This window comes from Chaetodon trifascialis, chromosome 11, assembly GCF_039877785.1.
Source record: "Chaetodon trifascialis isolate fChaTrf1 chromosome 11, fChaTrf1.hap1, whole genome shotgun sequence".
In the NCBI taxonomy this organism is placed as follows: Eukaryota; Metazoa; Chordata; class Actinopteri; order Chaetodontiformes; family Chaetodontidae; genus Chaetodon; species Chaetodon trifascialis.
In genome coordinates, this window is record NC_092066.1 from 23,431,672 (window position 1) to 23,458,762 (window position 27,091).

General features: G+C 42.4%; 1 protein-coding gene across 1 annotated transcript; it reads right to left on the reverse strand.

Moving 5' to 3' along the window:
* Positions 1–1,521: 1,521 nt before the first annotated feature.
* dpydb (dihydropyrimidine dehydrogenase b) lies at positions 1,522–25,957 on the reverse strand. The gene is made up of 25 exons (XM_070975149.1): positions 25,915–25,957; positions 22,981–23,091; positions 22,788–22,870; positions 12,053–12,140; positions 11,717–11,878; positions 10,551–10,747; positions 10,187–10,268; positions 9,764–9,851; positions 9,483–9,590; positions 9,078–9,247; positions 8,781–8,991; positions 8,352–8,536; positions 7,979–8,194; positions 5,769–5,933; positions 5,592–5,660; positions 5,182–5,265; positions 4,796–4,916; positions 4,511–4,630; positions 3,973–4,115; positions 3,749–3,803; positions 3,513–3,634; positions 2,580–2,729; positions 2,293–2,355; positions 1,994–2,071; positions 1,522–1,889 (listed from the first exon to the last, which is right to left on the reverse strand). Exons 1-25 carry the CDS (start codon positions 25,942–25,944, stop codon positions 1,725–1,727), a joined length of 3,066 nt encoding a protein of 1,021 aa, XP_070831250.1. The 5' UTR covers positions 25,945–25,957; the 3' UTR covers positions 1,522–1,724.
* Positions 25,958–27,091: the final 1,134 nt, after the last annotated feature.

Below are 27,091 nucleotides of genomic sequence, written 5' to 3' on the forward strand. Positions count from 1 at the left end.
GCCTTTCTTAATTTGTCTTGCAAGTTCCTTTAATGCCTAAAATAAGACATTAGAGAGAAAATTATCTAGGTAAGAATTGCATAATAGTCAGAATATGTAAAAACATCTTCAGACCTCTCAACCACAGTAACGTACATAACTATAAGGAAGTTCATTAACATCAAATCTGCTAAGTGAGCACAAAATAAATCTGAGCAAGCATCACTCTTCAGGTAATAGTTGGTGCAAAGCACAGATTTGTGAAGGAAAAGCAATATGCATTCACAAATCTGATGACCAAATTTGATCTAAAATATAAAGGCTGCTGTCAATCTGAAACATCACAAATGTGAAGACACCTTTTGTATCACCCTGATGAGACAAAGTAGAAAGGATTTGAGTGTGTTGCTGGAGTGGTCACACAAACAAAGGAAAGGGAATCAGATAAACTTGAGCGCAGGGTATAAGTATAGGATAGTTTGTCTCATACAGTGTTGTACACGATGTCCATTCAATATTCCCTTTAAACTGTTAAGTATGTTCAACACACTCATGCTACTCAACTCACAAATCATGCTATTTGGGTCAAGGCTAAAAATGCTCTCTGGACTGTAAGTAGGCAAACAACACAGGGATCTGTTACAGACTGTGGCTCCTCTGGCTTTCCTTTCTTTAATGCAAGTGACTGCATTAAAACCTGCATGTGGATGTGTGCAGCATGGTTTAACACTCACAGGCAGTTTGAAGGACAGAAGGGTACAGAAGTACTACACTGTATTTCTGAGGTACTTGTACTTGTACTTGTCATATTTTGTGCTTCTTTGTGCAGATTTTACCAAACAGTATGTAGAACACTGGAAATAGGCATCATCTTGACCAACAATAAATGCTGCTGAGGAATCCCTGTATCTGTATAACTGTGTGTGTGTGTGTGTGTGTGTGTGTGTATGTATTACATTTATATTATTTGACACATCCAGCCCAATGATTTATTTTGCTTATACTTTAATATACATTGGTACATTGCTGATAACACATGTAACAGAGTATTTTTACATTGGGGTATTGCACATTTTTAATTGTAATTATTATATTATAAAGGTTCTGAATACTTCTTCCACCATTGTCTGTAAGCACAGCCCATGACCTTCATCCCAGTTTGATCCACTGTGTTTGAGATATGTGACAGGACATCGAGTATGCGTATGTTCTGTCTTACATGTCTTACGACTGATGACCTCCCGCTCCTACTCGCTGTATCGCAGAACCTTTGTTTAAATCAAAGACCATATCAAATATGCATTTGCTTTTATATGCAGTATATGCAAAGTTAATTTGAAATGGTCTATTATCACATTAAATATAAATCATTGCCAGGGGGATAACAAAACCAAATCCACAATTGCTAACATAATTTGTGTCAGAATTACTGTTAAATTATTGACAAATTCATGTGGATACTATTATTGTGAACCTTAACCTTAAAGCTTGGTTGTATCTTTCTCCAGTGATATTACTGGTGCTAGTATTAGACTTAAGACTTCATTTGCCATGAACATATAAATGCATTGGAGGTCATTTTTCTATCCTTTTTGAACTCCTGACATTATCCAAATAGCTCGCGTAAATGGGACACAGTGTTTATAACAGTTTTACAAATGTCTCAGGCCTCGTGGCAGAAACAGAACTTCAGAACATCTGATCTCCATTATTAAATAGGTGGAACGCTTTGTTTATCTTTCCCCTCAGCAGACAGGATTAATGGGCACTCCCCTCTTGGGTTCATAGGGCGTTTTCCTGGTAACCATCTTGATGCAGTCTATGATTGGACAGACACTGAGGCACAGAGTGCAGCCCGTACAGCTGTCAGTCACATTGGGAAGGTGGGTCTCCGGGTTGAACTCTATAGCCTGGAAAGACAATAAGCAAGACACGCGTCAGAACTGAGGCAGATAAGTCTTAAAAACAGAGACAACTAGCTTTATCTAACAGACAGACAGACGGACAGACGTACCTGGTACCCAGAGTCATTGCAGGTCATGTAACATTTACCACAGTTGATACACATCTCTTCATCTATCAGAGCCTGGACCTGAGAACATGGGGGGGGTCATGATTATGATCAGTTTATATTCATTTTATCTTGGTACTACAGCTGCTGTCACCTCATGAAGACTCACTGTAACACTGCAGTACAAGTTTATATTGTAACCTTACATAACATTTTATCTATTGATCACGAGAGCTCCACTTCAACTGCACCAATTTAATTCTGAAAATGTAAAAGGGCTACAAAAAGTGAGAAATAAGTACCTGCTCCATGTTGTTCAGTTCCTGGTATGCTCCAATGTAGCGCAGCGCTCTGGCTATCACATCCTGCAAATACACCATCACCAAACACACACGTATACACAGTATGCATAAATGTTTTATTGGTTAAAAATTCAAAACGTATTTCATAGAACAAAGCATAAATCATTCAAAGAAATAGTGACTGTGTGTGTGTGTGTGTGTGTGTGTGTGTGTGTGTGTGTGTGTGTGTGTGTGTGTGTGTGCGTGCGTGCGTGCGTGCGTGCGTGTGTGTGTGTGCGCGTGTGTACCTTGACAGCAGGAACAGGTTTTTTGGGCGTGCTGACCCGGGTGATCTTGGCCTCCATCACATCAGTTTCACCAGTGTCTCTGAGCTTTTTCTTGTACTCTGCAATGGCGTCTGTCCTCTGCTGGAGGTACGGACCAAAGCTAGGAAGGCTCTACACACACACACACACACACACACACACACACACACACACACACACACACACACACACACACACACACACACACACACAGTCAGTGTTTTCAGTAATAATAATAATAATACTGCAGTAGTGGTGATAGAAAACAAAAGCTGCAGTACTATAAAATCAGATATGGTGTTGATCTCAGTATAACTGCTATGAGGATGTTCAGGATAAACCAGGAGATATGAATGAATATTTTAATTCTAAGTGTGAGAAAGACAAACAGCTCAGGTCCTCAGACAAAGGTTCTGTCTCAGGTCTGTTTAGTTGTTCCAGTATTCAGAGGCACTCACTTTGAGGTTTCCCTCACCTCTGCAGGGTAGGAAAGAATATGGAGGGAGTTTTCAGAAATATCCAAATCAGCAAGATTCAGTTACACAATAGAAATATCACACAGAGCTACTTTCACTGTTTCCAGACTTCAAAAAATGACCCAAGCTCCTCTGAAGTCTGCTGGCACAGCTATGGACAGGTGTGTACTTTGATTCATATCTGTCCACAAGTCCTTTTGGACAGAGATGTACAATGCAGAATCAGTTTGATTATTATGAACATAAACGTTTCACCATGTCCTGCTGTTTGCATGCTGGGGTTTAAGGCTGCGCAGCTGGTTGGCTGCTAACAGAATGATTTTGTTGAACTCAGAGATTTTTAAGTCAAACCTTCTAGATTGATCAGCCAATCCAACTCAGCTGTGGTGCTAATTGGAGTGGTAGTCACCATAATACTATTGGTAGTAAGTAGCGGTACCTTTCCAACCAGATCCTCCAGTCTGGGCACTGGTTTTCCCTTCTGATGTCTCTCTGTTGGAGGAGACTGACCATCCCAGTCCTTCAGCTCCAGGCTCTTCAGGTACAACAAAGCCTTCAGACCTGAACACACAGATCCATAATGGTATCATCACATCACTCTGGAGGGTTGAGAGCATACAAAGTGTGTGTACATAACTCCTCAGACCTGGATGAGAAACAGAAAGAGTTACATACCCACACAATAATCCTCGATCACTGTGAAGTCCTGGTTCTGCACTGCACTGCACACCTGTGGAAATCAGACATAGACAACAGCAAGACATGTATGAAAGAGTTTCTTTTCCTTCAAATCATTCAAAAGGCACTGATATTAACGTCAGATTTGACTTAATTCTAAATTACTAGAAGAAACTGTTACTTCAGTCTCACCCTGCGGTTCATCACGGTAAGATTATCACCTGTAAAACAGAGGCTCCGGCATGAAGGAACTGTAGTCCGCTATCTGCTGAGTCGATGCCTCCGGTGGCCAGAATTGGGAAACCGGGAATTGCTCTGGCGATGGCTGACACTGCTCTGAGAGTGATGGGTCTGATGGCATTACCTGCACACATTGTTAATATCACTAAGTGCTTGGGAGACATGCCTCAGTAACAGCTGGTTCAGCGTACACCATGTGTCACTTTCATTTATTCTTTTAAAGGATAATACTGGTGTCTTTTCATGTTACCTGAAAATCCTACACCTAAGGTCCATCCAGACCTTCCACCAATCAGCACACTGAGATTTGATATTTGCTTATGATAGGTATCCATAGCTACGGCCTTATGTCTGGGTGAAAGTTATGTTATTATTACGTTACAAGTTCAGGAATATTAGAAGTGCAATTCTTTCTCTCTAGAAGCAGCCATCTATAATGTACTGGTAACTAATAGCTACAAGGGATAGTGTGTGTGTGTGTGTGTGTGTGTGTGTGTGTGTGTGTGTGTGGGTCCCTACCAGACACTCCTCCATATGTGGTGCGTTTGCCCTTTCCAATACTCGGCCAGGGGGCGCCATCGGCCTTCAGTCCCATCATACCAGAGACTGTGTTGGTGGCTGTTACTCCATCTGCTCCACCTATGAAACAACACAATAATAACAACAATCAGCTTGTGTGCATTCGTTACATACACACACGGTCGAATTGAAATGATTTGCACTCTGCAATGTAAAATGAAGTGATAAAGCCGACCTGATGTGGAGGGAAGAAAAAGGCATGAGCGTGCTGGGATGAAGTGTTACCTTCTTGAGCAGCCTTGGCGATGTCGACAATATTGGTAACGTTTGGTGTCAGTTTGGCAAAGAATGGAATGGAAATGGATGCACGCACCCAGCGACAGATGTTACGCACCAACACCGGGTCCTAATGACAAGGACAAACAAAAGAATCAAAACGTCTCTACACAAACCATTTAGCATATAAAACTGATCATTTTTGAAACATTATATGACATGGTATAACATGGCACAACAGGATATCAACAATCGTATGCAGTTCGTTTAGAACTATACACGATGTTCATATATACTGTATGCTCATGTCTATGTGCATGTGCTGGAGATCAGAATTGCATTTGTGTGTGTGTGTGTGTGTGTGTGTGTGTGTGTGTGTGTGTGTGTGTGTGTACCTGTCCACAGGCCAGTCCCATGCCTCGCTCTCCCATCCCATGAGGACAAGACAGGTTGAGCTCCAATGCATCTGCTCCTGATTCCTAAACACACAAATATTCCTGTTTTACACCTTCAGTAAGCTATGCTTCAGCCTACACCTTTTCAGTCTTGAATATTTATTGAATGCCTTCTTTAGTTACTTCCTTATTTGTTATTTTGATTTGCTTAATCTTGTTTTGTTTTCCTTTCTTGGACCTTGACCAGCTGCTGTATTTATGTTGATGTTTATGTGTGTCAAACCAAAGACGGAAAATAAACTAAACTAAAATTTAAAAAAACAAAAAAAACAAAACAATTACACAGTAGTTTTACTGTATGCATTCTGTGAACGGTGAAGATTCTGTTACTCGCATGTAATTTTTCTCACCTCTGCCATCTTGGCTAGTACACTCCAGTCCTCCTTGTTGTAACTGCACATGATACTGGAGATCACCACCTGACAGAGGGGTGTGTACAAGTGTCATCCATCTATTGATCCATTCGTCCATGCGACACATTTCAGACACAATGACAAACACACGATGTGACGTGGTGGTAAACTTACATTATTAGGGAAGTCCTTCTTTAGCTCAGCAACTGACTGACACCAGTAGGCTGCTGTCTTCTCGCTGATTAGCTCAATGTTGAGGAAGGAGCCCTGACCTGGTCCATACATAAAACCTGAGGTGGTGCCACGCACAATACGAGGAGACACGTTGGTCACCAGGTCCTGCAGACACAGATTTAGAGCAATCGGATGAATTGATAGTGGTGACTGTGAAAAGCTGACGGCCCTTTCACTCAGCTGTCTGAGTTACAAACTGATTTATTTGGTCTCAATCTTCAATACTTTAGTTGAAACCATTGGTCAATGCACTAACTGGAGGACTAATTAAATCCATTATCAATGGACAAATGATTGCCTAAAAATCACTTTTCTATAATCGATACATTATTTCGATATTTTAGGTTTTTCAGCATGAATGGCAAATAAATCACTTTACTGGAAAACTGAAAATATGTTGGTTTTGGACAAAACAAGAAATGTGAATGCAAATTCAGTGTTATGAAACTGTGATGGGCATCTTTTTTTCTTTATTTCTTATTTTGCAGACTAAATGATTAATCAAAAAAAAAAAAAAGGCAGACTAATCAACAATGAAACTGTTACCCTCTCTGTTAGATTGCAAGTGCTGACAGGTAAGTGGCTGTAAAACTGGGCTCCACAAGGTTCCACTTCTGGCCACATTCAGACATTGGTCAATGGGTTCATTTTATGAAACTATTAATTCAATTATATATATATATATATATATATATAGAGAGAGAGAGAGAGAGAGAGAGAGAGAGAGAGAGAGATATTAGTGCTCTCAATCGATTAAAATATTTAATCGTGATTAATCGCATAAATGTCATAGTTAACTCGCGATTAATCGCAAATTAATCGCACATTTTTATCTATTCTAAATGTCCCATTAATTATCATTTTAATAATGTTATCAGCATGGAAAAGTGGATAGGCTTGCTTTGTGCAAATGTTTTTTATTGAAAACAACAACGTGTAGTGTTATATTTCACACTAACATTCTCACTTTGAGCAGTCATTCACATTTGAATGAATCAAATCTCACAATTTAACACTGTCAATAAACAGATGACAAAAAAATAAATGCTTGGTTAAAAAAAGCCCCTTCAACAACCCTTTCTAAGGGATCAAAACAGGGTGATACAAGATAAAGTTACAAAGTGCACATCATTGTAAACTAGGAGTCAGGCTATAGTGTAGTTAAACCATGGCTTAAACTTTCTTAAGTTTCCTCTGAACATACAAGCAGTCAGACTGTGATGCTCTTCTGTTTATTCACCAGAGGCTCATCAACGCAGCCTCTTATTTCTCTCCAGAAAGAATGAACTTTACTTGGCTATGGCTGCAGTAAGCTTGTTTTTAGTTGCGGTATCCACATGCCTCTGTCCAAACGTCAGTCTTGTCAGTCGACCCATCTGGCAACTTTCTGAAACTAAACTTTCTATTCAGACTGTTGTTCGCATCCATTTCGGCGTTTCGCGCCTGACATCTGCCTACACTTTCACAGCTAGCGAGCAGGCGAGACCAAAACGTGCGTGGGGCGTGCCTATTGTTTTGTTTCCGGTTTACAATCGGATCCTGTAGTTTTTCTAACGTTACTAGCAGTGGCCACAGCTTATAAAAAACTACAAGTTCACCAGGTCACAAAGAACGTTAATCGCATGACAAAAAAAATGACGGCGTTAAAATTGATTTGCGTTAACGCCTTAATAAAACAATATTTTTGACAGCAGTAATATATATATATATATATATATATATATATATATAGAGAGAGAGAGAGAGAGAGAGAGAGAGAGAGAGAGAGAGAGAGAGAGAGAGATTTATTAGGCCCAAAATGGCTTAAAGGTTTTGCCGCTTGGACTTCATTTTGGGTGAAGAAATCCTTTACTTATGTACACTAGCGTGCATGGCACCTTATATTGTTTGAGTGTGTGTGTGTGTGAGGACATAAAACTGTTTATACTGTCACGTTGTGGAGAAAAGTCCCCATAACATTCATGATTAAACGTTAGGGTGAAGACTTTTAGATTAAGGTGAGGTTTAGACATGTAATGGTTATGGTTTGGGTAAGTCCCCATGAGATGAATGTGTGCGTGCGTGTGTGTGTGTGTGTGTGTGTGTGTGTGTGTGTGTGTGTGTGTGTGTGTGTGTGTGTGTGTGTGTGTGTGTGTGTGTGCATAGTGTACCTTATTCAGTCCAAACGTCTTGGTCAGAGCAAAGCCCCATCCTTGTTCAAAAGCTCTTCTGATCATAGCTGTGCTGGTGGTGGGGGGAGCAGACGCCAGGCCAAAGGGGTTGGGAAATTTTATTCCACAAACCTCCACGCTGATGTCCACCTGATCTATAGCACTGTAGAACAGCGGCAGCTTTGGCACTGGGTCCACCATCTGTCCATGCAGGGACTACGGGGGGAGAGACGGGACAAATATTTGACTTACATCACTAATGTTACTCAATCTGGATGACATGTAAGTGTCTCAGCTCCTCGCTGACGATGAAAGTTGAATTAGATCTGTATTTCAAAGACGTGGTGAATGTTTGAAGCAGAGACAAATTTACCTGAAGATATCTGTGAATATGCCATGAGGCCTGTTTGCCATCGTTCACTGACTCCACTGAAGTGTTTGCCAAACCAGCGACGTCTCCTCCTGCAAACACCCAGGGCTCACTGGTCTGCATGGTCTCTGTGTTCACCTCTGGAGTCCCCCAGCGGCTCAGCTTCACGGGAAACATGGCCTCAGTCACTGCACACAGAAAGTATGGATCAGCTGATTCATGAAAACATCTGATCACAACATAAATGTTCTGAAGTCACTTACTGCAAAAATACAAACACGCTCACACACACACAAACACACAAAGATATAGATACCTTTCAGAAGTGAGGGAAGGATTTACACACATCTTTTGATTCTTTTCAACACTTTTATTAGTAAAAAGTAAAAACTGTTGATCAGTTAGTGTGCTCCTTAGCTGATTGATAATTACCTTGTGGCTCACTGAGCATGGAACCAAAGGCACTGATGATGTAATCAGCTTTTAGCCTGACAATTTGGTCCACATCTTCCAGCCAATCACCATCCTCAGTCTGCTCAGTGCGACAGAACTGTAACCCAGCAACCCGACCGTTCTTCATGATGACCTCGTGAGGAGACAGGAAGGGAAGGAACTCACACTGCTCCTCCTTAGCCAGCTCCATCTGACAGAGAGAAACACGTGCACTCAGTATTGTCTATGTATCCATCTGCCTCTATATCTGTCCATCCATCCACGCCTAATCTCCACCTCCTCAGGAACAGCCCTGATGTTAGTGAACCCCTTCCTGAAGCAGACGTAGACTCTCTTGGCTCCGCAGCGAAGAGCCGAGGTGGCGCAGTCAAACGCAGTGTCACCGGCCCCCAAAACGATCACGACACCTCTTAGCTCGGGCAGAGAGGAGCGACACTGACACATTCCTGGACAGAGTGAGACGGAGACAGAGAGACAGGTAGTGAGAGATTGTCACTGACAAATGAAGTGAGTTTGTGTGTATGTGTGTGGTGATGTATTCCTCACATTGTGGGGACTTGCCTTCCTTATGGGGACAAAATTCAAATCTCTGTAACTGTAACTCTGTGTGTGTGTGTGTGTGTGTGTGTGTGTGTGTGTGTGTGTGTGTGTGTGTGTGTGTGTGTGTCTTCACATCAGTACCTTTCTTGCTGGCTGAGGCCACCATGGGCAGAAAGTCTTTGGACGTGAAGAAGCCCTGATCCATGGTTAAACCCTGGAAGATCTTAGCTCTGTTGGCCTGAGGGAGACCTGGAGTCACACACACACACACACACACACACACACACACACACACACACACACACACACACACATGCAAAAACACATGCATTGAAAGAAAAGAGTGTGTTTTCTAAAACTGTTTGGACAGATCTAGTTGTTAATGGAGCAGCACAGCCATGTTGCTGGAATGTAGCCCTCACCAATCCCAATGAAGACAGCCTTAAATCCTTCCTCTTTCAGGGACGTCAGAGTCATTCCATTGACACCGAGACCCTTCTCACACACCACCTGGTGTGTACACACACAAACATTCATTTAAGAAATGATCAGAAAGCGCTTTACACATTACTATTGTCTTAACATTCATGAATATCCAGTATCACGAATAAACACTTATTATTTATCTTTGTTCATTCTGTCAAATGTGGTACTGACAATATATTTTAAAGCTTTGGTATTGTATTTCAGTACACGTTGAGTCCATTGAGATGATTAAAAACCAAACAAATCTAACAACCAACAGAAGGCTTCATAGCTAAACAGTATCTGCAATACATACTCCATCATTTCACACTGTGGACAGTTAAGGCACTTGAAAAACTGTGTGAGTATGACTGGATTACCTTGACTCCTAAGTCCTTCATCAGGTCTATTTCAAACTGGACAACCTCAAAGGGAAGCCGGAACTGAGGGATTTCTGAGGTGCTGCAGAGAGGCAAACACATTAGATGAATGCTGAATTTCCCTTTATTTAACACATATTTCTCCTCCTGCCATCTTTTTTTCTACCATGAACAATTGCTGAAGAGGTTTTAGGAGTCTTTCTCTCTCATTTCTGGTTTGGACCATTTTAAACAGCCCTGCAGTCAGTCCTTCTCACAGAAACCTGGATCCTGCTAAACGTCCCTAGATTATACAACATAAGCTAAAATACTTCACAAACTTTGATTTGACATGACTTATAGTATGATACTGATGACATGTTACCTCAGGCCTCCAGTGTACTTCTGTTTCTCAAATATGGTGATATTATCATATCCAAGACGGGCCAGGAAGGAAGCACAGCTGATTGACGCTGGGCCACAACCAATCAGAGCTATGGGGGTGTGGTAAGACTCTGGCATCTCACTGGCTGGTGGGAGCTCAGGATTCCTGATCTGAGTGATGCCCATTTTACTGAACACCTGGGAAGACACACAACAAACACACACACTTGAAATAATATACTTTTCTAGCCCTTCAATCAACTGCATTCATAACATAACACTAAAATAACTCCCTACACAGTGTGGTTGATTTTAAAGTGAGCCTATGTAACTTTTGCTGAACAGCAGCCACGGTGACCACAGTAATAAGACGATGATGCTTAACATTAAAATAAAGTATACTGTATTGCTACTACAAATAGAATAAAACAAAAAAAATCTTAAGTCATTGACCACTTACACACTGACTCAGTAATGAAGTTTACACAGCATGAGCTATCTTAAGTCTGCTAGCATTAGCTAACATTAGCCACCATAAGTTAGAGGACCAAGTAAGGCTGTATGAACAAAACTACATAAAGCAAATCATTATTGTAATATGAAACCTAAAGCTGAGTCTTTTAAAGAGCCTGTTGTATGGATTATTATGTATGAATGAGGATATTATTTTTTGAGCCCTTAAACAACATTTAAGTACAAGAATAGAGGCATACTCATCAGCCTTATAAATTAACTGACAGATGTGGTGGAAATTCTTGTAAGCTGAAGGAGGGAGTTCACCAGGAGACTTCAGATGTGTTATGCAGAGGTATTTATTGCAGGCTTGATGCATCAATGAGAAGTTGATGAGCAACACAATGTCCACAAATGAAACAAGGTAGTGCCACACCAAACTCTGAAGATGTCCGATCTAATGGGGTGTATTAATACCCCCAATGTCACATGTTTTCCCTTCTATTCCTTGAACTATTGGGCGCCTTAATACAGAAGGCCTGTGATAGAAAATTCCCTCACAACAGAGACATGACTGTAACTCATTACAGTGTAGTCATCTGAGTAGTAGGTGGCTATGAACTTCAAAAGTTCAGGTTTCAAAGGAACTTCTGCAAATGCTTTTATTAGCCTTTATTTTTCAAACAGAAAACTTGACAACTATAAATGCTGTACCTCTGTAGCAAACTGCTGTAACCCTCCGATATTAATGGGTCCCTCCTCAGAAGCATATAAGTTGCAGCCCCCCACGCACAGCTCTGATGTGGGACAAACCATTCCACAGGTCAAACCCAGGGGGTTGTCAGACAGGATGGTCCGTGCTGCTCCATAGTAGTTCTGATGTAGGCACACACACATAGATACACACAAATGTGAATCGTAGATCATGACATTAATACTGCAACTTCCAATTTTCTGTATATTTTACAACTCTTCATCCATTGTTTGTGCTTTAAAATCTTCAGAGACATGGATGCATGAATGTGTTTGTGTGTCTATACTTTATAGTACCTTATTAGAGATGCTGGTAATAAATGACTTAATGTCCAGGTTAGTGGGGCAACTCTTCTGGCAGGGAGCATCTGCACACTTCAGACACCTAAGCACAGATTTCACTTTTATTTGACAGTTTAACCAAGCTGTAAGAACATCCTTGTTTCAGACTGGTCCAAGAAAGCAGCAAGCATCAGGGCACACATGAAGTATCAGCATGCATTCCTGTCTGCCACAGTTTCTTTCTTTCTTTCTTTCTTTCTTTTTTTTTTTTTTACAATTTAAAGGCCATAAATAATAGCTTGGACATGGAATGATGCACTGATAATGATTTAGAAAGTAATGAGACTTTTTTAATCTACATTAAAGCACAAACCACAAAGCACACATGAGGATGATGGGAATGCCATTAGTTTTGCAGGTATTTAGCCAGAAAGTAGGGTCACCCCATCGTTTCACAACCACGTAAAATGACAATGTATGCAGTGCTTGTGTAGTATAATTTTTTCTAACAGATATGTGAAGAACATGTGAAGAATTAAGTACAACACTGTAACTAATGGTAGACAATAGTAGCAGCTCTGTGGAGCTTGATATGATAGTGTAAATTGATTGCTTGATTGCTTGATTGCTTGAGTAAAGAAGGAGCACATAAAAGGTCAAGACGACATGGTGCAAAGATAAGCAGAGAGGTTGCTGTGCAGCAATGATGATGTGCAACAGTGACACCGTGCAGCTAAAGTTATGAGGGCAGGGCACCTGTATCATGAGTCTTTGGGGCTTCCCATGGCCTTGCAGGTGTCCCTGCAGCTGTCTTAGCCGTAACTATGATTTACTGTGCTTTAACGAATGATGGTTTGGGATGATTTAATATACTTTGCTATATTTTAATACATTCTCTATGTGATATGTCCTTATGCTTACATGCAATTATGATAATAAGCTGTAATTTGATGTCATTTTTTAAAAAACAGAGCCCATGAAAAGTCAAAACTAACGGTGTAAAATTAGAGGAATAGAGAGGAGAAGAGAGGAGACAGCAGCCAAAAAGTACCTAATGGTGTAAAAAAATAGAAGAGCCTAGAAAAAAGAAAAAGATGCCCCAAGGGCGGGGAATACCTTGAGCAGAACTGTATAAAAGACGGAGCACTGACCATTGTGAGTTAGAGACTTCTTCAGATTTACACCCTGTGTGTTTCTGGATATCTCTCCCTTTGTTGTCGCGGCAATAAAGTGTTTGCTTCTCGGACTCTGACTCCTGCAGATCCTTTTTGAGCACTTATCTCAGACAGCTGAGTTCGACTATTTCTGGCCTGTTGTGGATCGTTCATTTGGCCTTCACATTCCACGACATAGCAGTGGCGAGCCAGCCCCGGGAGAGGACACGGACAAGGAGGTCTCTAACGCCAGAGGCGGCTACACTCTGCCACCAGACACTTGGGCCCACGAAATTTAAAGGTAAGCAGAGCATTTATTTCTGCAAATTAGAAGAGAGTGTCTGAGTGACGGGGGTGGTCCGCCCAGGTGATTGGTATGATTCTCTGATGATCCACCTCTACCGAACCTAACCTAAATTTCAAAAATGATTAAACTTTTAATGAACTGCAGGGGGCAGCCGAGGGGCTTTGTCTATGTCTGCTTAAACTTTATGTTTGCATATATGTCTGTGTCTGTCTCAGTGCTTCAGCAGAAACCATGGTGCGGACATGAATGAATGGGGAAAGTGTGAAAAAATCATATTTAATATATGTATTGCATGCTGGTTGATTGCGACACTGGTATTTGCTGGAGGACTAGTTTGGCTGGTATTGAATAGGGGCAGCTAGAAAGAACAGAGCAAACGTCCCTGGTAGAGATAAGTCTGAATATTCAGAGATCGAGTGTGACACGGACCCCTGTCGTAAGAAGTTTTATTAAGTTGACAGTTTCATTAATAAACGCCTCTCCAATGTTGAGGAAGTGTATTTGGAAGGGAAAAGATGTAACACAGATCGGGAAAGGAGTGAACGAAGCTTTAAAGAGGTATTAAAGCGCCTTAGACGTTGATTTAAGGCTAGAAGCAGGCCGTTCATGTTGAGGGAGTGTATTGAACGTGCAGAGACAGAAGACAGATGAAAGTGAGGATCGTGTGTAGCAGGGAAACCTGTGTGATTATAGTATACCAAGTCAAAGCAGGCACAGTTGTCTTTCTTATGTGTTTAGTCAGACGCCCATGAATACTGCCGTCTAAAGAAGATTAGTCGAGTCTGCATGGGTGGGTTGTCTGGCCGTCGACGTAGTCAACATTTATGGATACCGCTCTCCTAAATTAATTAAGAGAAAATTTATTAGAAGAGGCCTGAACGGGTAAATGCTTGACAACACCGGTGGGTCATCAACACGGATACCGCTCCTACGGGAGGTCTGCATGGGTGATTGATTGACCAGCGCGCCGCTGCCCAGAATGAGGCAGTGACCACCTGTTTGAGTGGTCACCTCGCTTAGGGAAAGCGAGAGATAGAGAAGTGCACAAAATCACTAGGAAGTGATTTCAAGGGAAAATATTAAAAGAACAAAAAAAGGAGTTACAGAAAATAAGGAGAATGAGAGTTTAAAAAAGTGGTGGTAGTTTCGGAGGAGAAAGGGTTAAAAAGAAGGAGAAAAGTAAGCGGAGCCGAAAGGAGGGGTGAGCTGGTCTTCCCCTCTCACACTCGTCCTTGACACACACACACACAGAGAAGAGTGCAGGTGCAGGTACAGACACACACACACACACACACACACACACACACACACACACACACACACACACACACACACGCGCGAGCGTAGGAGGAGAGTAGTCGAGACACACACACAGGAGGGAAAGTCGTGGAGTAACACATACACCAGAGGCCTCAAAATGGAGTTACTCCAGGGAGAGAGCAAAAGAAGAGAAGCAAAAATTGATAATCTGCAGCAAATAACTCACCAGTCCTTAATTGGGCATATTAGTTTAGAGATTTTAACGCTGCTAGGATTTTTACTACAGTACTTTAGTACAGGCTGTTCCACCGATAAGGGCCATAATGGCTGAATGCAGCCTCACTGTGGGTTTTTGTCTTAATTCGTGGAATGGTTAAAAGGTCGGTACCAGAGGACCTCAGGGTCCGTGAGGGCTGATATGAGAAAAGCAGGTCAGATAAATAAGATGGCCCAATGTCTTACATTGCACTCTAATGTTTGATGAGAAACAGCAGCATGCTGATTACAAAGAGTGCTGGACAGAACTGATACGGGCAGAATATTCTCCATGGTGTGTCAAGACCTGTTTGTTGGCCCACAAGGAGCAGCTGCAGCAGTATTATTACCACCAGAATTGCATCAGTGGTTTCAAGTGCTAAACTCTGTTCCACATGTCACTCTTATGATAGCTGGGGGACAAGAGTCACATCACCTGGGACCAATGATGAAAGATGTTCTGCAGGTGACGAACTGGAGGCCCACTCAGAATCCACAAATACAGTCTTCCTCCAATGGACAATATTTGAAAATCTCCATACGGACTTATGATGAAGGAACAGGAGTTCAAGTATTACTGAGTCAAAGAATCCCAACGCTAATGCCACTTTCAGAAGAACACAAAGCACTGCTCAGCCAAGTTCCACCTAGATTGTGGTCACAAAGTAAAACAGATATAGGGTTAGTGAAGTCAGCACAACCAGTTCAGATCGTCTTTCCATACAAAAAGCAATATCCACTAAAAGAACATCAAGTAGCAGGAATACAACCTATTATTAAGGGCCCGATAGCAGCAGGAGTGATAAAACCAACCAAAAGTCCATGTAATACGCCAATCTTTCCTCTTAAAAAGCCGATTATCAATTAGTGCATGATCTGCGCCCTATAAATGCCATTGTTGAGGCAGAAATACCTGTAGTACCAGACCCACATACCATTCTTTCCAATATCCCACATGACGCTTGCTGGTATACAGTCATTGATCTCTGCTCGGCGTTTTTTAGTGTATTGCTACACCCAGACTCACAGTATCTTTTTGCTTTCACTTTTGAAGGACAGCAATAAACTTATACACGTCTCGCACAGGGCTATGTTGAGAGCCCATCAATATTCAACAGAGTATTGGCCAATGATCCTCAACATTTGGAACTCACAAGCACTATGTTACAATACATGGATGATTTGTTAATTTGCAGCACTTCCAAAAAACAGTGCCTCAGGGATTCAGTTTCCGTTCTGATGGCATTGGAAAAAGGGGGGCATAAGGTAAGCAAAGATAAATTGCAGTTCTGCCAATCACAAGTCGAATATCTGGGCAGACAACTTTGTGGTAATAAACGAACCATTGCACCCTCACAAATTGAGGCAGTGACAAAAGCTCCCAAACCGCAAACGGTGGGACAAATGCTCTCCTTCTTGGGGATGGCCGGTTTCAGTCGACCATGGATCTGTGATTATGCTATCAAAACAGCTCCACTGCGTGGTTTAGTTCGAGCTGCAGGTCAAACAAATGGCTCAGCCGAACTACAGTGGACTCCAGAAGCTGAGGGAGCCTTTGAGTCCCTTAAACAGGACATGCAGCAGGCCCCAGCACTTGGCAATCCTAATTATGCTGATGTGTTTCATCTCTATGTTGCAGAAAAAGCAGGATATGCATGTGCGGTACTGATGCAGGAAACTCCTACTGGTAAGCAGCCACTAGCATATTATAGCACTAAGCTAGATAACATTGAAACAGGTCTGCCTCCCTGTTACCAGGGACTAGCAGCAGCTGCTTTTGCCTTCCAGAAAGCATCAGCCATTACAATGGGACATCCAACCATTTTGTACACGTCACATCAATTACATGCATTAATAACAAGTCCCAGATTTGTCTTAACACAAGCTCGAAGGACAGGCTATGAGATAATCCTCTCAGCCCCAGAGCTCACTATTCAACGCTGTAACACAATAATCCTGCCACGAGAATGGTGACACCTGCAGACGGGACACCACATGACTGTGTTGAAAAGACGGATGTGTTCTTAAAGCCAAGACAAGATTACCAGAAGAATACCAGCAGAGCTTACCTTTTTGTGGATGGTTCCTGTTTTAGAGATGCTGTAGGAAATCATGCTGGTTATGCTATCATACAGCTGCATCCTGATGATACATTTACTGAGGTACAAACTATGAAATGTGCTCAACCTTGTTCTGCCCAACTTGCAGAAATCAAAGCTTTGACTGCAGCATGCTGCCTAGCGGCTGGAAAAACTTTGAATGTCTACACGGATTCACAATACGCATATGCAGTTTGCCACATTCATGGCATAATTTGTAAGCAGAGAGGCTTTCTCAGAGCAGATGGAACACCAGTAACTCATGGGCAAGCCATCTCAGATCTTTTGGAAGCAATACATTATCCTAAAGCACTTGCTGTTATAAAATGCGCAGCTCATCAAACCACAAACACTCTAATAGCTAAAGGTAATAATTTAGCCGATGAAGCTGCCAAACGTGTAGCCACATCTACCTGTATGGGACCCATTTTGTTAGCAGGAGACTGTGAGCCTCTCACAACCTTGACATCTCTGATAGCAGCACAAGCCGCAGCAGGCCCCTATGAACATTCTGTATGGCGAAAAAGGGGAGCATTCAAAAACAGTGGGTCAGGTCACACACCAGGTCTCTGGCGTGGCCCACGCGGCCATTTTGTTCTCCCTTCTTCCCTCACTAAGGTTGCCATTCTTGATGCGCATGGTCAGGACCATTGCGCAAGGGGGGAGGTACTGAGACGACTTCAGCCTGTATGGTGGTCTCCGCTTTTGGCGGCTATGGTTAACAGAACACTACAGGAGTGTGAGGTATGTGCACAATATAACATCAGGAAATCATTCACAGCGCCACTTGCACACATTCCACCACCAGAGGGACCTTTTCGACATTTAATGATGGATTATATTGACATGACGCAACGAGTAAAAGGATTCAGATACATTTTGGTAGTCGTGGACAGGTTCAGTAGGTGGGTAGAAGCTGTTCCAACTAAAGGTCCAGATGCTAGAGTGGCAGCAAAGTTTTTGTGTAAAGACGTTTTTCCGAGATTTGGTTTTCCTGACACCATCAGTTCAGATAATGGGGCAGCATTTGTAGCAGAAACAATGAAGGTGGCTTTAAAAATGTTAGGCATCAAGCAGAAGTTTGGATGTGTGTATCATCCACAGTCACAGGGAGCAGAGGAAAGAGCGAATGGAACGTTGAAAGCCAAGCTTGCGAAAATTATAGCAGACAGCCAATACAATGCATTGCCTCTAACCTTGATGTCTATGCGCACACAGGCTAACCGACTAACACATCTAACACCACATGAGGCCCTAACAGGGAGACCAATGCCAGTTCCCTTCTACAGAGGTCCATATGAGGGACCACCGCTTGAGCAGTGTGAAAGAGAACTAACCTGATATTTGCGACACTTAACACAAATACATAAAGCTGTGTTTCAACAGATAAAAGCTGTCTCAGAGGAGAGGAACGCCGACATCCCAGAGCCACTGAGAAAGATTGTGCCTGGTGATTGGGTCTACGTGAAGGTGTTCAAACGAAAGTGGAACGAAGCCAGACGAGAGGGGCCCTTTAAGGTTATCCTATCTACCCCAACTGCTCTAAAAATCGAGGGTAAGAGAGTTTGGTTTCATTTAAATCATTGCTGCAGAGCCAGAGATCCAACTCAAGCACAAAGGGACGGCACAGCCGCCCTGCAGGGACCAGGAAGGCAGGAAGACAGGGACGGCGATGCCGCCCTAAGACAACCAGAGAGGGACAGCCACGCTCCCCCTCAGGGGGAAAGGCGAACACCAGAGCCGCAAGGAGAAAGACGATCACAAAGACTTGCAGAAAGGAGAAGGCGTGAGAGTAGAGGCTCGACAAGTAGCGCCGCAAGTAGTGGCTCACTGCAACCCAGACAAACTCCTGAAGATAGTGTAGGAGAAGATGAGAGTGTCCCTAGGCCAACATCCTCCACAGGGGAAGATGCAGGCGAAGGAGATGAGGGCACTCCATTGTCTCCATTCAGCGCAGGAGAGGGGACATCAGCACAGACATGTCCGCCAGAACTCGACCCACTCAGCTCCCTCCACTGGTTGGAGAGAGAGCCAGACTGGTCTCCAGATAGCTAAACTAAGAACTTTGACTATACTAATTGTGGGGATGAGTCTGATATTCCTTAGTACAAAACATTTGCCGATAAAAGACGAGACAAAGAAAGACCGAATTGTACAGTGCCTTTTAGCCGTAAGCTCGGAAGCAGCCTCACGTGGGGAAATACAGTTTAATAAAGCGATCATACTCATGTATGCTAGATCTGCCCGCCACAACCAAACATTAATTCTAGGACCAGACGGTATGAAATTAGAAACACGGACAATTCACGACAAATGCTTGACTGAGGGAGTGATGGCAATGGAAGTGAAATGCTCACAAGGCCTATGCGCGGAAGTAGACACACTACAAGTCACGACTGCTAAAGAAGTAACGAAGCTAACCCAAAACGTGCTAAAAAGACGCAAAACTAGAAGCAGTAACCCAATCAAGAACGCACGTACAATATGTAGGCACCTCTGTACATTCCAAAGACTTTCCTTTGCCACCACTTCCCCAAGGTATCCGAATACAAGCCATAAAAGCAACAGCATGGACAGAAAAGAATTATGATCTTCCCCTGGGCATCACAGCAAAATGTACCCGGCTTACTTTAAAATATGATTATGATCTAGTAACTCCCGAAACACCTGACTGCTCACTACGAAGAATACTGTACATGTAATTTCCCTGTATTGCAGTTCACTTATACTCTTTAGTACCCATATGTTCTTACAAAAGCACAAGAGAAAGGGGGTGAGGAAGCTGTCAAAGCTTTTTAATCAACACTATGTGTGTGCAGGTGATGGCATTTTTAAGAGCGGTCCACGTTTATTTGAATGTAAAAACCAATACTCATTTAAAATAGGAGAGAAACTTTGTGGAAAAAGCAAAAGGAGCTATTCTAGCAGTATGTGTCCACTAATCTCTCCATATCACTCTACAAAGACAGAGATGTCTGACCGTCCAAGTACCGACTGGCAGCGTGATCTGCAGACTCCAAGTGGTTCCATCCACCCTCCTCCACCCTATCCACCTCCTGGACAGATGCAGACGGCAGTTGGCGATTCAGTGCAGACACCACAGGCCTCACACCTGGCTGTTCCTGCTTCGCCGGCCATCTCTACCCCTCGAGGAGGCACTTGGATGGCTCAACCCCATGGTCCCCGAGCCCCACTGGTGCCAATGGACGGGTCAGAACCCACGTCTGACAATCAGGTTGCTGAAGGGCCAACCACAGATCAGTCACACCCTGCTGAGCATGTTTATGCTAGCACATCTGCTGCAGCGACACCCCAAGACCCGCCAGCTTCTCTAGTGTCTTTGCTCCTGGAGCCTCAAACTAGTAATGCTCCTGCTGCTGGTTATGAGGCTACGCCCACTCAAGTGGTCACGCCTGTCCACATTGTGGCCCCCACTCCAAACCGTCTCTCTCAACGAGCGCAGCGGCAGATGCGTCTTGATGCCACTCTGTATTGCTACGAGAAGAAGCAATGGGAGAAGGAGAAAGCACTTCTTGTAGAGGAAAAGGATGCCCTGATACAAGAGAGAAATGCCCTGTTGTGTGAAAAATATGCTGCTGTTCTTGACAAAAACATTGCCCTACAGGGAAAGGACGCCCTCCTAAAAAAATATCATGTTGCACGACAGGCTTTTTACAAGCTTCGGGAGGCTTATGACCAACAACAGACTTATATTATTCTACGAGATGCCAAAATACGCAGACAAGAGGAGCGTATTGAAGAGCTCGGGGCACAAATCGAAGCCCTGAGACAAAGGTTTCCAACCACACCTACCCAGGCCACACCTGCATCTCCCACTCCACCCCCAATTACTTCCCCTGTCCCATCCAGCCCAGACTCCCGTCCATTTTCTCCAACCTCCCCATCCTCTGATCCACAAGGTCCTGATAGCCCCTGAACCATGTGGACTGAGAGACTTTCCATGCTTCTAATCATGTCAATCCTACTGAAAATCACTAGTGCCTGTACTGAAATTATGAACCACTGAATGATTGTCTACGATGCTGTTCATCAAAGGGAAATACGCAGAAGTGATTTGAGTCTTTATCTGTATGTTTATGCATCTCATGTTTTTCTGCATTTATTATGATATGCTGTTTTATTACGATGTATTCTTTTGAAGTAATCAAAGGTGCCTTACTACTGCATGTTATAACTGGAAACTCAATACTAATGATTATACTGTATGTATTTAGGCCTCACTGTCCTTGGGAACGGTTTGCTGTATCTTCTTTCTTATGACGAATTGCTCACTTATGAGGAATTGCTGTTCATTAGTTGATTAGGGATCCCTGCTAATAATAGTTTGGTTGAGCCGGCGACGCTGTGACTTTACAGTCACAAAGGGGGGAGATGTAGTATAATTTTTTCTAACAGATATGTGAAGAACATTTAAGTACAACACTGTAACTAATGGTAGACAATAGTAGCAGCTCTGTGGAGCTTGATATGATAGTGTAAATTGATTGCTTGATTGCTTGAGTAAAGAAGGAGCACATAAAAGGTCGAGACGACATGGTGCAAAGATAAGCAGAGAGGTTGCTGTGCAGCAATGATGATGTGCAACAGTGACACCGTGCAGCTAAAGTTGTGAGGGCAGGGCACCTGTATCATGAGTCTTTGGGGCTTCCCATGGCCTTGCAGGTGTCCCTGCAGCTGTCTTAGCCGGTTCCGACTAGTTTCAGACCAGGATGATTGTGACCTGATATAACCCTACGTGTCCTCACATAACCTTACTGTATTTAATCTATGTTTGATATTTGTTATAATCATAAAAGAACTGAACGGTCTTATAATCATAACTATGATTTACTGTGCTTTAACGAATGATGGTTTGGGATGATATAATATACTTTGCTATATTTTAATACATTCTCTATGTGATATGTCCTTATGCTTACATGCAATTATGATAATAAGCTGTAATTTGATGTCATTTTTTAAAAAACAGAGCCCATGAAAAGTCAAAACTAACGGTGTAAAATTAGAGGAATAGAGAGGAGAAGAGAGGAGACAGCAGCCAAAAAGTACCTAATGGTGTAAAAAATAGAAGAGCCTAGAAAAAAGAAAAAGATGCCCCAAGGGCGGGGAATACCTTGAGCAGAACTGTATAAAAGACAGAGCACTGACCATTGTGAGTTAGAGACTTCTTCAGATGTACACCCTGTGTGTTTCTGGATTTCTCTCCCTTTGTTGTCGCAGCAATAAAGTGTTTGCTTCTCGGACTCTGACTCCTGCAGATCCTTTTTGAGCACTTATCTCAGACAGCTGAATTCGACTATTTCTGGCCTGTTGTGGATCGTTCATATGGCCTTCACATTCCACGACACTTGCAGAGATATTTCAGTATGGACCAACACCTGCAGCAGTAACACTCACTGCCTGCAGGTGGCACAAGTGTTAAAATTATAGTAGCTATTACTTTCTTTACCTGATGAGGCAACATCAATGTGTCTTCATCTGCAGTTCTAAACTGATGTGCTATTAGGCTCCTTGGTAGGTGCAGAATTGGAGTGTTAATGACCTAAGAGCTCTTCCTAATGCAGAATCTTTAGCCTGCTAAATGCCACTAAGTGTGTGTTAGAAATCAGCTGAAAGTGGGACTTTGAAAACAGCAGACAGTCATTGATTCTCACCTCATTGCTTCTCGTAGAGCTCCGCGCTCGCTCAGCGTCGTGTGTTTGATGTCGTCAAAGTTGTTCTCTAACTTCACACAAGACTGATGGACAGAAAGAAGATGCTGTTGACCAAACCACACAACCAAAGCCAAGTCGTGTGTGTGTGTGTGTGTGTGTGTGTGTGTGTGTGTGTATGTGTGGTATATCTTACGTCACAGCTCCTGTCATGGTTTCTCTTCCAGTGTTTCTTTTCCTTCTTCTTGGTCGCCGTGGATATGGTCTGAGCATGCGTCTTCACCCTGGGATTCAGAGCCAGGATGTTCTGTACAAAAGGAGGCGACACACATGTACACATCAATACAAATGCTTGAGTCTTCCACAGACACAAAGAGAATGGATCATTCTTAGGCTCTGTTCAGTGATTATGGGTTAGCTACTGACAACAGATTTCATCTTTGGTTAACCAAAAGTTTTGGAATTGTGGAAAATAAACTGAAACAATTAATGTTAGTCATGTTAGTCATGACCTGTTACTGTTATCTATAGCACACAGAGACATCTGAATCTGAATCTATGGAACATTCTGGGGAGTTTGCTTGTTTGACAGATGATAAGATATTGATGAGCTGCCAGGTCAATGTGCTGAGGTTATGTGACCTGTGGCATGGACGCAGAAAAGAATGATTAATGATCTCCCATACTAGATTACAACAGGAACTATATCCTGTTAAGATAGCAAGATGCTCTCTGATTTCATGGATACTTTAAGACCGCTGAATGGCTGCTGTTTGATTTTGTCCTGTGTGAAATGAGCTGCTTTACTCTAGAGCATATTAATGTGTGATATATGTTGGTCTGGAGATTAGTTTCACATTTAAAAGTCACTTTTATCAACCAAACAAAATTTCTAGTATTTGTAATGTGACTGACTCGTGCCATATAGGTTCAATGGGCAGCACATAAACTCTGAAGTCAGTGTTGATGTTCTGTTTGTCATGCCATCATGGATATCTGACTGTAGGTCCAGTCTACTTGTGCAGATTATTCAGTGGTATCCGTGTGGTCACTGACAGAGTGTGACTTCACTATTCAACAATTTTGCATGCTTTTCAATTTCTTTCAACATATTTCAGCAATGACTTCTCTTGTATTCAGAGTCATAGATGTATTTAATGCCAATTCCAATTTAGGCATAAAGTGCATCTTAAATCTTATTCTTAGCCCTCAGTAGGTGAGGGTAAATAGCGGCTGGCACTGTGCATTGTTTTGAAAGGTGGGATAATCTGGAGGAGACAATTAGGCACGAGAGACAACAAGGTAATAAACATTGAATTAAAGGTCCAGTGTGTGGGATTTAGGGGAATCTGTTGGTAGAAATGGAATGAAATATTCACAAGTATGTTTTTATTAGTGCATAATCACCCAAAAATAAGAAATGTTGCATGTTTGTTACTTTAGAGTGAGAGTGGGTCCTCTTCCACAGAGGCCACCATGCTGCACCACCATGTTTCTACAATAGCCCCTTTGGCATTATTAACAGCCACTGGAGGAGAGGATGAGGTGAGAGAGGGGGTATTCAGTTGTAATGTGTCCTTTCAGACTAGTGCTTTTCACTGATTGGCTGCATGAAGTGAGAACGTCATTTTCTGTGACAATATTTTGGTTGGTTTGGACTTTACATCAGAAAAGTTAAGATAAACTGTCTCTGTGGTGAAACCAAACTAACTAACTTCAACATATCGTTCAGAGTGGACTTTGCACCCTAACTTCAGAGAGAACTTGGACCCTACTTTTCCCATAATGCAACTCAGTATCGTCCATTTGACCTTTCGTGTCTCATAAATGCCCATTTCTGTCAAAGCTCACACATGCTGTTTGTAGCCCAGGTTTTCTGTTTGTTTCTAAACTAAAGCCAAGGTAATCTGAAAACATCATCAGGGTTATTTTTCCTTCCAGAGCCACAGAAGACTTGATACAACAGAGCAGGACTCCTCATGTTGAATGAACTGAACTCCATGTATGAAAGTAGTGGAGAGGCCTCTAATCCCCAAAAAACTCGTTTGAATTCTTTCTCCCCCTTTGATACTTGTCAACGAGACTGTGGTGTTTCTGCTTGCAATGTAAAGCTTTTTGAGTTTCTATAAATTGAGGTAGTTACTTTAAAAAAGTAATCTGACTTCCTATGGTCCCGTGATTACAGCTGGGCAGCACTAAGTGTGAATATCTGAAGAGATCTGCTGTTGAACTGCCACTGTTGGAGCTCAGAGCTATGACATCAGGCCACCACTGGTTAAGACATGTGCAGTTAACCTTTGGGTGGCCTCAGATTAGTGTTCTGTCTCAAGAGGTGGAGGCTAAGCCCCAAACTAAACACACACACACACACACACACACACACACACACACACACACACACACACACACATATATACATATATATATACATATATATACATATATATATACATATACATATACATACATATACGTATGTGTATATATGTGTGTGTGTGTGTGTGTGTGTGTGTGTGTGTGTGTGTGTGTGTATATATATATATATATATACTCTTGCAAAAATTCCTCTAAGGACTCATAGTGTGTAAATATTATTTGAATTTGCCAATCAGTTAATTGATAGTGCCTTTGTTCTACTATGGTATTATTCATCCAAACAGGTGCACAGGCTGCAGGTTCAGACTTTCTCTTCACAACTGTCCTGCAACAACTAAAACCCTGTCAATGCAGCCAGCAAACATGATGGCATGAGGCTTGTGATCACATAAAAAGATCACTTGTGAGATGACTTGTGCTGTAAACAGTGTAATGACATGATGAAGAGACCTTCAGTGATCAACAGCAAAAACAAGCATCAGCATGATCAAAAAAGTACTAACAGTCAGAAAATGTAGAATTTTGAGTTTCTGACTTTTCAGTGCGTACCACCTAACTAACATTAGTTTGATGCTATGTATTAAGAAGTGAGCTGTCGATTCATATCAGAAAGATGAACAGTAGCATAGATAGGTGTTTTACTGTGCGTTTGAGGCACATTTACTCTCAACACAAGGTTAGATATTTAGGACAGTAATTAGACAATCCTGCTGAGGGAAAAGGTAAAAGAAGCAAAAGAGAAAGCAAATTTTACCTCGATGTCTGGGAGATCTTTACTTAACATGATGCTTCTGTCTGGTTTGCGAAGGTCTTCTGGAGACTGTCGCTGGTTTCTGGATTAGAGGTCCGGATCACTGTCCGGGACGACTCTGCTCACGAGTGGAACAACGTGAGGGCTGGTCTTCCTTATCAGGTCCACCCCTCTCACTGACAGGAAGACAACAGCTTTAAAACCGTTTTTTCTCCTCTGATCTGGCGATAAGGTAGTCTGAGGGTCGAAGTTCTTCAGGACTGGGTGGCAGACAGGTTTCTGAGTGCATTGCACCTGAGCTCTGGATAAATCAAACAGCGACTACAGTAAACTCTGCGGTCCAAACTCCAGATCTTGTGTTCTGCGTGTATTTTTCTGCTTTCAGATACATAAGTCAGAGTTCAGTAATGTGTAAATTCTTCCGTGTTTTTCTCCTCTTTGTCTCCTCTTTGTTGCCTCTTTGTCAGTACCGCCTCTCAGAGCGCCTGTTTGTTGTTTTTGTGTCTCACTAAGAGCTTCAAGATGTTTAAGAGCTGCCACCCTTGACGCCGATGTCATGCCTGTGGTTTTCACATCCAGTAGAGTTGAACTGTAAACACCCAATCAGTAAGCAAGGACAGAAGACACTAATCACTAACTGATCTCTGCCGCACTGATCTTTGCTGTTTGTTTGGGTTCCCCAAAGAAAATCCAGGACATGGGTTTAGGTGTAGTTGTATTATTTTTTCATATTAGTTTTATCACTCATTTATCTATTCATTTGACTGTGTGTTTAGATGAAGTATGGTGAAGTAAGTGTTGTTGTAACAGCCAATCAATTAATTTTCTGTCTCCCATTGTGCTTAGCGGCTCCTGTATGGCACAGGAGTCGAGGTGGATGGGGCTTTCAAGTCTTATTCTGAGATGGGACACACACAGCCACTCAGTTCAGGAGCAGGTGTTTAATAAGTGCAACAATGCATCACACGGGTTTAGAGGCTCGGCAACGAGGCACCTTGCACTTCACTCTCCTCAGAACAAACATCAGCTATCTGAAGCCAGAGGTGGAAGGTGTACCGGCCGGTTAACAGACATACAGTAAAGTGTTTGTAAGGTTGTGTCTCTGCAATCCAAATTTAGGACAGCACCGAGGGCCCTGGAGCAGTGGTGGATGTAGAACATTTATATGGGGTTGCAGTGT

Bases quoted from the DNA above. Each gene is read 5' to 3' on its own strand.
- dpydb (XM_070975149.1), bottom strand. From the start codon at position 25,944: ATGTTAAGTAAAGATCTCCCAGACATCGAG. The intron at 8,537-8,780 runs GTAATTATCAAT...TTCTGTGTGCAG, and splicing joins CATGCTCAGTGAGCCACAAG to TGACTGAGGCCATGTTTCCC. The intron at 5,661-5,768 runs GTAAGTTTACCA...CCCCTCTGTCAG, and splicing joins AGAAGGACTTCCCTAATAAT to GTGGTGATCTCCAGTATCAT.